Raw genomic sequence first — 11,394 nt, forward strand, 5'->3', positions numbered from 1 at the left:
CCACTCTTTGTGATGGACATTGAAGTCCCCCACTCTCAGTACTTCTTCCAAGTGGTGTTCAATATGGAGGAGTACTGATTCATTAGCTGAGGAAGGACGGTCGGTGGTAATCAGCAGGTGGTTTCCTGGTCCATGCTTGACCTGATGCCAGCCCTGCCACATCCAATCGTGAATGGTGGTGGACCATTAAACAACTAACGGAAGGAGGAGGCTCCATAAATATCCCCATTCTCAAAGATGGTGGAGCCCAACACGCAAGTGCAAAAGACAAGGCTAAAGCGTTTGTAACCTCTTCAGCCAGAAGTGCCAAGTGGATCATCCCTATCGGCCTACTCCTGAGGTCCCCACTATCACAGAAGCCAGTCTTCAGCCAATTCAATTCACTCCAAGTGATATCAAGAAATGGCTGACTGCACTGGATACAGCAAAGGCTATGGGCCCCAACAACATCCCAGCTATCATGCTGAAGACTTGTGCTCCAGAACTAGCCACGTCTCTAGCCAAGCTATTCCCATACAGCTACAACACTGGCATCTATCCGACAATGTGGAAAACTGTCCAGGTATGTCCAGTCCACAAAAAGCAGGACAAATCCAATCCGGCCAATTGCTGCCCCATCAGTCTACTCTCAATCATCAGCAAAGTGATGGAAGGTGTCATCGACAGTGCTATCAAGCGACACTTACTCACAAATAACCTGCTCACTGATGCCCAGTTTGGGTTCCTGCAAGGCCACTCAGTGCCCGACTTCATTACAGCCTTGGTCCAAACATGAACAAAGGAGCTGAATTCCAGAGGTGAGGTAAGAGTGACAGCCCTTGACATCAAGGCAACATTTGACCGAGTGTGGCATCAAGGAGCCCGAATAAAACTGAAGGCAGTGAGAATCGGGGGGAAACCTCTCCACTGGCTGGAGTCATACCTAGCACAAAGGAAGATGGTTGTCGTGGTTGAAGACCCCAGGACATCGCTGCAGGAGTTCCTCAGGGCAGTGTCCTAGGCCCAACCATCTTCAGCTGCTTCATCAATGACATTCCTTCCAACATAAGATCAGAAATGGGGATGTTCGCTGATGACTGCACAGTGTTCAGTGCCATTCACAACTCCTCAGATAATGAAACAGTCCATGCCCGCATGCAACAAGACCTGGACGACATTCAGGCTTGGGCTGATAAGTGGCAGGTAAAATTCGTGCCACAGAAGTGCCAGGCAATGACCATCTCCAACAAGCGAGAGTCTAACCACCGCCCCTTGACATTCAACGACATTACCATCACCATATCCCCCACCATCAACATCCTGGGGATCACCATTGACCAGAAACTTAACTGGACCAGCCACCTAAATACTGTGGAAACAAGAGGTCAGAAGCTAGGTATTCTGCGGCGAGTGTCTCACCTCCTGACTCCCTAAAGCCTTTCCACCATCTACAAGGTACAAGTAAGGAGTGTGGTGGAATACTCTCCACTTGCCTGGATGAGTGCAGCTCCAACAACACTCAAGAAGCTCAACACCATCCAGGACAAAGCAGCCTGCTTGATTGGCATCCCATCCACCACCTTAAACATTCACTCCCTCCACCACTGGTGTACCATGGCTGAAGCGTGTATCATCTACACGATGCACTGCAGCAAATCGCCAAGGCTTCTTCGGCAGCACCTTCCAAACCCACAACCTCTTCTAGCTAGAAGGACAAGGGCAGCAGGCGCATGGGAACACTACCACCTCCAAGTTCCCCTCCAAGTCACACACCATCCTGACTTAGAAGTATATCACCGATCCTTCATCGTCACTGGGTCAAACTCCTGGAACTCCCTCCCTAACAGCACTGTGGAAGTACCTTCACCACATGGACTGCAGCGGTTCAAGAAGGCGGCTCACCACCACCTTCGCAAGTGCAATTAGGGATGGGCAATAAATGCTGACCTTGCCAGTGATACACACATCCCATAAACAAACTATTAGGGTCTATGTTGAAGAATCCCAGGCCCACACCCTCCCGACTATATACCACCGTGCCGCCACCTCTGTGCAGCCATGGTGGGATTTGAACTCACATTTCTGGATTATTAGTCCAGGCTTCTGGATTACTAGTCCAGTAACACGACCACTATGCCACCGTTCCATACCCCTTCCACCTCCACAACATTGCCCGTTTCTGCTTCCCCACCCTCACCCTGCTGAAATGGAGAAGACATCACAATTATCTAGGACAGGCTGAATGAACTGAACCAGCAGGTCTTTTCTTGTCCGCCATTTATCGTAGCTTTGTATAAAACCTCCTAATCCATGCCAGCCCTCATCTTGATGATCGACTTCTCTAATTTTCTCCTTCCTTCCCAGTCTCAGCTCTACAGACTTCAACTCACTCAAAATGTTGCACCCCACATCCTCATCCAGACAAAAGTCTCACATTCCCATCTCTAAGCTTCACTGGGGTGAGTTCAGGCCATTAAGTTAGCATCATCCAAAGCCCATGTATCACTATTCTAAAACAGACTTTTGCACCCACCCCCCCCCCCCCCCAACTCCATGCCAATCTTCAAACCCCTACTTTAAGTAACATTAAGCTTGTTCTGCTAACTCGCCAGAAAATCTCTAGAACTCTAATTTCCCTTTTACAAACAAATAGCGATTGAGCTTCCTTTTAAAATGATCATCTGTCAGTAACATCTGGCGTAATACAGCTTTCGTTATTTATATATCGTCAGTTGCCCTGCTGGAAACAAGTGGAGGAGCCAACATCCAGAGCAAAGAAAGCCCTTTTGACTTGACTCGCTTACCTGATGTCGTCTTCATTGGCAAAAATGATTATGCCGCGAACATCGGGTGTGTCCAAAAGATCCTTGATGATTTTATCATAGTTTCCTTTTTTGGGCTCCACTGGGATTTTCAAAGACTGAGCTATGCAAATCCCACCTACGAGATGTGAAAAAAAAAATCAAAATGAATAAAATTACAGAACCCAAAAAAAGTCTCTTCATTAATTCTTTATCAGACATTCAGTTTTTTTATTATTGCATTGCACATCATCAGCAGATTTTTTTTTGTTCTGTCAGTTGAACTCCTTGTGTTCCCATGGTTTGTTTTTGATTAAGAGGTTAAAAGGAAAATGCAGGGCTCCATTTTGCTACTGGTTCAATGGCCAGGCCTCCTCATATACAGGCACCTTGAACAGTATCAAGACACCTTTTAAAGGAGTTTGTCGCTGCATCAGGACCCCTTTAAAAGGTAGACAACGGCAAAATTGCCCCCTTTTAAAAGAGTATCTCACAATCAAGAGCCCTTGTCAAGAAAATTTCTCATAGTATCCTGAGGGATGAATTTGGATAAAACATTTAGTAATTTTAGCTGCAATAAAAACCAGCATACAGCTACTTTGGATGAGGCATGTGTCTGTTCTGGCAGACACCAAAGATCCCATGGCGCTACTGTGCACCTCTACTTAAAATCGGCTCCACTCTCTTCTTAATATTCCCTTCACACTGCAGCACTGCAAGTTAACAAGAGCAGGATATGTAACATTGAAACAAACACTCTCCGGTACTATGAATGAAAGTATACTCCTGTTTGATGCCACTCGTGAACTGTACTGTGCCACAGAACTAGGTTTGAGGCAGTTCTAGAATCATAGAGCACAGGAGGAGGCCATTCAGCCCAACACGCCTGTGCGGCTCTTTGAAAGAGCTATCCGATTAGTCCCCCACCGCCGCTCAATCCCCATAGTCTTGAAAGTTTCTCCTTTTCAAAGATATATCCAATTCCCTTTTGAAAGTTACTATGGAATCTGCTTCCACCAACCTTTCATCCCTGGTATCATTCTGGTGAATCTCCTCTGCACCCTAACCAAGGCCTTGACACCCTTCCTAAAGTGTAGTATCCAGAATTGGACACGGTACTCAAGCTGAGGCCCAACCAGTGATCCACAAAGGCCCAGCATAGCTTCCTTGCTAAACTTTTACAAATTTTCAGCTCTAATCAACAAAATGGCACAATGTTACTACAACTTTTTCTTTACAATACTAAAACAGTACATAGCCTTCAGATCACAATTTAGGACACTAAAAAAAGATAAAACTTCCACTTATATAGCGTCTTTCATGACCTCAGGATATTCCAACACGCTTTACAATCAGTGAAGTACAGCCACACACTCAAATTACTCATTTTCTAATCAAGTAACTATCACTTTAGTTCTGAGGTTCACATGAATGTCCCAAGTACAATGTGCTATGATCCTGGCAGATCATTCTTGCCAGCTATGACTTGCCACCACTTACTTCCTTATTCTCTAGCCCGTGCAACAAGAGAGAGGTTAGCTGTCTCCAGTGCATGTTTCATTGACACTCGGCAGTACTGACAAAATTCAGTGGTGAAGCAAATACTCCTGTCAGAGAATTAAATAACAAGAACTTGCATTTATATAGTGCCTTTAAAATATTAAAACAGCGTCACAGTAGCATGATTAAAACTTAATGGACACCGTCCAAAGGAGGAGATGTTAAGAGTAGGATCTCGGAGTACAAATACACAAATCACTAAAAGTTGCAACACAGGTTAGTAAGACCATAAAAAAAGCAAACCAAGCACTAGGGTTTAGTTCTAGAGGGATAGAATTGAAAAGTAGGGAAGTTATGCTAAACCTGTATCGAACCTTGGTTAGACCACACTTGGGAGTACTGCGTACAGTTCTGGTCGCCATATTATAAAAAGGGTATAGGAGGCACTGGAGAGGGGGCAGAGAAGATTTTCAAGGATGATACCAGAAATGCGAGGGTATACATATCAGGAAAGGATGAATAGGCTGGGTCTATTTTCTCTTGAAAAAAGGCTTAGAGGTGACCTAATAGAGGTCTTTAAAATTATGAAACGTTTTGATAGAGTGGACAGAGAGAGAATGTTTCCACTTGTGGGGAAGAGCATAACTAGAGGCCATCAATATAAGGTAGTCACCAAGAAATCCAATAGGGAATTCAGAAGAAACTTCTTTACCCAAAGAATGGTGAGAATGTGGAACTCGCTACCACAGGGAGTGGTTGAAGCGAACAGTATAGATGCATTTAAGGGGAGGCTGGACAAGCATATGAAGGAAAAAGGAACAGAGGGTTATGCTGATAGATTTAGATGAGGAAAGACGGGAGGAGGCTCGAGTGGAGCATAAATGCCAACATGGATTGGTTGTGCCGTATATCCTATGTAATGTAATCCTATGTAAGAGGAGGTGACCAAAATCTTAATCAAAGAAGCAATCTCTGCCCTTCTAGCCCTTCCTGGTGCACTTTCCCTCTAATTTGGTTCAACCTTGCACTCTTTTCCCTCCCTCATCCCCCAGGTCCAAGCTGGTACTCTCCTTTCTCCGATCTCCAGCTCCAACTTTCCCAGTTTAAACTGACATTCGCCTCCTCTCTCAGTTCAAACTAGCAATCTTCTTCCCCCCCCTCCCCCCACACCCCATTCCCACACTACTCTTCAATAAATATTACTGATACCGCCACTGATTTACAGAGGGTAATCCAGTCTGAATTGGCGCTGCTTTCATGGTTTATAACACTACCGATGTGAGTTTTAAGGAGGGTCTTAATTGAGGGGAGACTGAGGGGTTTAGGGAAGGAATTCCAGAGCATGGTGCCTGAGTGAATGAAGGCACGGCCATCAGTGGTGTGGCTGAGGGAGGGGTGGATACGTAAAAGCCCAAAGTCAGAGGAATGGAGAGCTCTGGCCACGGAGTAACAAACATGAGAGCAATTGCACAAGGACGGATGGATATGCTCCATTCTAAAGGGTGTCAAACCTAGAATGATCATTCATCTTAACTTTTTTTTAAATCCAAGGCTTTCTCATTAATCCACTGTCCTTTTGTCTGGGACAAGTCTGTTTAAAATGTGGTTGTAGTTACCAATTTGGTCTCATCAGTCACTGCAAACCCCGGAACCACTGGTGTGTCTGATCACTTTCTTCACACATCATTGAGTGTTCATTGAGACTCATCACCACTGCAATGTCATAGTATTGTACAAAATCCCCTTCTGTCCCATCTGCCTCCACTAATGGCCCCTGTGCACTTTATGAACACTCTGTTTGTAGCTACTTAGGCATATGCAGTACAATTAAACTGAAACTCAAAAAAGTCTTTTTTTTTAAATAAAGTCATTACTGTGGATTCACTGTTTGACTACAGCTGGCAGAGTTTCATCTGATCCAGACTGAGATTTGAAGGACTAACAGAAAGATTTGGATGATAAATAGCCCTGACTAAGGCCAAAGCAACATCAGCACCAACACTTACAGGCTTCAACACATTGCTGCCAATTGGACATCCGCACCGGTTCTACTGATGCCGTTGTTGCCGTGGAAACAGATTGCTTTCAGGTCATCATCAAGCCGTATGGTGAAATAATTCTTATGTTTTCTAATCTGGGCATGTGCCCAGATCCAAGGAGCAATTGTAGTTTACAAGCATTTTCACACTAGAAGATTATACTTGACTGAGGGCATATGTGGTGTCCTCTCCCTCTTGTAAACAGCCCAATATTCAAGGAGCTACAGATCACAGAAAGTCAATTGCTCAACCTACCATTGGGGTAAGGCACAATCGGCCCAAAGGTTCTGAGGAAAGGTCATCGACCTGAAACGTGGACTCTGATTTTCTCTCTACAGATGCTGCCTGGCCTGCTGAGTGATTCCAGCATTTTCTGTTTTTATTCCAGATTTCCAGCATCTGCAGTATTTTGCTTTTGTCTCATTGGGTTATGACCAGCTGTTTCTGTAAATGCAAGGGGCAGGTACCATGTATTTGCTCTTTGGGTCTCTGTATTATACAGTGAACCCAGCAAGACTACACAGAACAGGAGCCAGGTGCACGGAAGTTACTTTGCCCAAACAGGATCCCTTCTGCTGATGTTTAAACACCAAGTAGAAGGCTCTTAAATGATGGGAAGGTTTTAATGGAGTTGGAGCTAAAACGTTTAGAGCGGATATGCACTGGAAGTGGTTTCAGGATAGGTGCATTCAGTGAGCCCTCTGATCTATGTTTCTCACCTGACTGAAGCTCTGCCTCTGCCAAAGGAGAACGCTCGCCTGTCAACCCTCAATACGTAGCACTAACAAATATACACTTAAGATTTTCATTGCATGTATGTGCAGCACCATGTAATGAAATATATAGTGCACTACAGCTTAAAAACATTGATAAATACTGTCAAAATATTTTAAAGAGCAAGAGATTTAAAAGTCCGTTTGGAATACACAATCTGCCTTGATATCTTGTCACTTTGGAGATGGGGGTAGGGTGAGAGAATATCCGCCGCGTGGTGTGTGCTATCCATTGAAGTGCTATCATAGAATAGAATCACAGAAATTTACAGCACAGAAGGAGGCCATTCGGCCCATCTTGTCCGTGCCAGCCGACAAAGAACTATCCACCCTAATACTGTACCACTTTCCAGCACTTGGTCCATAGCCTTGTAGGTTACGGCACTTCAAGTGCATATCCAAGTATTTTTAAATGCGATGAGAGTTTCTGCCTCTACCACCCTTTCAGGCAGAGTTCCAGACCTCCACCACCCTCTGGGTGAACACATTTCTCCTCAAATCCCCTCTAAACTTACGACCAATTACTTTAAATCTACACCCCCTGGTTATTGACCCTTCTGCTAAGGGAAATCGGTCCTTCCTCTCCACTCTATCTAGGCCCCTCATAATTTTATACACCTCAATTAGGTCTCCCCTCAGCCCCCTCTGTTCCAAAGAAAACAAACCCAGCCGATCCAATCTTTCCACATAGCTAAAATTCCCCAGCCCAGGCAACATTGTAGAAAGTATATACAGACCCTTAATTTTTAATATTTCTTGAAATGCTTTGCCAGGCAAAAAGGTTTTACAAAGTGAAATAAAGTTGGTGAATGTAACAAGCAGTCTTTCACTGATAAGGCGGGAAACATGGTTGTGACTGCAGGGGGTAGTGATAGTCAACAGAGAGAAACAAACCCTCTTAGATTGTAGACATGGTGACTTTTCGGAGGTTAAATGGGAGAGGTCAAAGCTCTGAGGTTTTGAAATGCAGAATACGACGTAACTCATGAACCTGACCAAGTGGCTTTCTGCCACTTTTGTAAACTTTAGGAGTGAATAAACAATTTTGGGCTGTGATAAGGATAAGCCTCACAGGATGAGTTAATGTAAACGTTTGACAGCTCAATCAGCTCAGACCAACATTAAAGGAACGTTTCACTGTCTCTGAATGATTGATTTAATGCAAAACGCAAGGAAAGCTGTATAAAGCACAGTGGCTAAAGAATATCGGCACTGCAGTCAGAAGAAGGTGGCTTGGCCAGTCATCTCGCCTAGGAGGATCAGGCTGCAGTCAGAGGAAGGAGGGGCCTGGCCAGTCTTTTCGCCTACAAGGACCTACAATTAACGCTGGACGGATCATCGGCGGGTGGTTGTATGTATGATTTCCTGTAATATTATTGGTGGACTGCTCGAATAGTGGCTGGGGTTTTGAATCTGTCTTAGGAACAATAAAAGATTAAAGACAGAACCCGTGTGTCTGGTGTAATTTCTCATAAGTCTCGAGTCCGAACTCTATAACCTGTTGGATGGGGCGAGGGGCAATTCCGCATGTCTTACAACATCCTCGTAAATCTCCTCTGTACCCTCTCTAGTGCAATTGCGTCTTTCCTGTAATGTGGTGACCAGAACTACACGCAGTGCTCTAGCTGAGGCCTAACTAGTGTTTTATACAGTTCAAGCATAACGTCCCTGCTCTTATATTCTATGTCTCGGCTATTAAAGGCAAGTATTAATGACTTAGAAATTCACCACCACTGCAACGGTATTGCTAAGTAATGTGTGGCACAAAATACATGTGTGAACTCCCGTGTTGCACATCCATGCCAAGCATCTGCGTTTGAACTGCAGCGTCAGCGTTTTGAAGGTGGGGGCAGTCTTGATCAGCATAAACTTTGGCAGGGGGTGGGGGAGAAGAAATAACTAAAAGAGAATGCAGCATGAACTAAAGGAAGAGGGAAAGGAGAAAACCAGCATGGACAGGGAGGGAGAGAAGAGATTACCAGCAATAACCTAGGGGAGTTAGTACCACCATGAGCTCGATGAGGAGAGGACAGTGTGATCATGAACTGGGAGAATGGGAGGAGAGTGTCGACATGAAATCAGGTGCAAGAGGAGAAAGGAAATTGTCAGCGTGGACTGTGGTGACAGGGTGGGGGTGGGCTGGGGCAGGAGATTGCCCGTATGAATTGTGGGAGGAGAGGAAAAGGTCAACTTGAACTGGGAGGTTTGGAGTTGAAGAAGGGAGAAAGGACCTGGGGATGGGATTGGGAAAAGAGAACTAGGTTGAACTGAGGTTGGAGGGGGGGCAGGATTGCACCAAGGTGGACTAGAAGGGCAGAGATTGTCTCTGTAAACTGAGTAGAGGGTTGGAAAAAGGGAAATGTCTCTACAAACTGGGTCGAAAGGGGGTAGACTAACTGTGACCTGGTTAAGGGCAGTTGGAGGAAGAGACTGACAGTTGAGATTGCTTTTGGGGAAGTGATGATCTGGTTGGTCATTTGAACATCCAAAGTCACTTATTTTTCGAATTTTTGTTAGGTTAAAATCTATCATTTGTGAAATACGAAAAGTGTTTACAATTAACTAGAATGCACCATTTTAAATGTAGGTGCTCAAAATTGCCTGGGGAAGTGTATTCCCAGAAAGGCAGCAACAGTTGGGAATAAGTGAGCACAATTCGAAATTTGCTGTCTACTGCCTGACTAGACTGGTTAATAATGGGCTCGAATCCCCTATTAGCCATTAGGCAATTTAACAAAATAAACTGTTTTTCTCCCAGTCACAGATTTGCCGCTGCTACTGGGGGAAAGAAATTTTAAAATCGGAACAGAAATAATCCATTTCCAAATGGCAAATAAAGAGTTTATAATAAAACTGAACAAATTTCCGTTCCTTTTCAAATAAAATCTAAAAACGCAATACCCATGTTCAACATACATTCCAAAATACTGGAAAATGCACTGATAAAGGTATCTTGTACCTTTAATACTTGTGTCCTCTACAGGCTTTCATGTCCTTAATATTGTTTGACTGTAAAGGAATTTTGGGTAAGCCAGCATATTAAATTACAAGCCCGTGTCTCACTGCACTTTTGGTGTAATTAATTGTTTTTGAGCTCTAAGCTTTCTTGGGGCTGTGTCAGCTTTATTGAAGTTATTAGTCATTGTTTATGTAAGTTGCCATTATCATCATAGAAGTCATATCTTCTGAGGTTTAATGTTCTAAGTTTCATATTCTGTGAGGCCCTACGTTAGAGGTGAACATTCACCCAGAATACCAAACTGACTACCATCAAAGCAACATCATACAATTCCACTACTATCAACACAAAGTTACCCATCACTAAATATTACCGATGACTGTCATTGATTTACAGACAGTAATCCAGTCCCAAGCGGCTTTGCTTTCATGGTTGACAACACTACCGGTTGTATTATTGACTTAATACATCAACAGACATCCAGGAACCCTCTATCTTTTGGTCATTAAAGCCTCTTGATGCTGTGTACAGAGGGGGGGTGTTGAAGGGTGGTTTTTCATCATATTGGTTGATATTTCTAATCAGGCCGTCTCATGTATCTCTAATGAATGAGGAAGTGTATTGGTCTTGAGACATCTATCCAGTCCTTTTTAAATTGGCTTATTAAGAAAATCCCAGCAAATTAGTCTTTGTCTATCTAGGGTCTGACAATTGTGTATATGGGTGTGTGTGTGTGTGTATGGGCGTGTGTGTGTGTGTGTGTGTGTGTGTGTGTGTATGGGCATGTGTGTGTGTGGGCGTGTGTATGTGTGGGCGTGTGTATGGGCATGTGTGTATGTATGGGTGTGTGTGTGTGGCGTGTGAGTGTATGGGTGTGTGTGTGAGTGTGGCGTGTGAGTGTATGGGTGTGTGTGTGTGTGGGGTGTGTGTGTTAGGGTGTGTGCGCGTGCGGGCATCTGTGTGTGCGTGTATGTGTGGGCGTGTGTGTGTTTGGGCATGTGTGTGTGGGGCGTGTGTGTGTGGGGCGTGTGTGTGTGGGGCGTGTGTGTGTGGGGCGTGTGTGTGTGGGGCGTGTGTGTGTGGGGCGTGTGTGTGTATGGGTGTGTGCGTTTATGTGTGGGCGTGTGTGTGTGCTTGGGCGTGTGCATGTATGTGTGGGTGTGTGTGTGTGTGTGGACTTGTGTGTGTTTGGGCATGTGTGTGTGTGTATTTGGGCATGGGTCTGTGTTTGGGCGTGTGTGTGAGTATGTGCGCGTGTTTGGGCGTGCGCGTGTTTGGGCGTGTGTGTGTTTGAGCATGTGTGTGCATGGGTGTGTGTATATGGGCGTGTGTGTGTGTGGGGC

At 44.7% G+C, this 11,394-nt stretch overlaps 1 protein-coding gene across 2 annotated transcripts in view; it reads right to left on the reverse strand.

The window, feature by feature from the left end:
• Positions 1 to 11,394, reverse strand: part of LOC147110955 (metabotropic glutamate receptor 7-like) — a 1,230,052-nt gene that overhangs the window by 660,077 nt on the left and 558,581 nt on the right. For both annotated transcript variants that reach the window (XM_086001375.1, XM_086001374.1), the window contains exon 3: positions 2,784 to 2,919. In XM_086001375.1, the coding sequence (XP_085857501.1) occupies positions 2,784 to 2,919 (136 nt within the window). The remainder of the gene's footprint in view (positions 1 to 2,783; positions 2,920 to 11,394) is intronic.

The sequence above is a fragment of the Somniosus microcephalus genome, chromosome 11 (assembly GCF_052327205.1).
Source record: "Somniosus microcephalus isolate GS21.2 chromosome 11, FLI_Smic_1.0, whole genome shotgun sequence".
Classification (NCBI taxonomy): domain Eukaryota; kingdom Metazoa; phylum Chordata; class Chondrichthyes; order Squaliformes; family Somniosidae; genus Somniosus; species Somniosus microcephalus.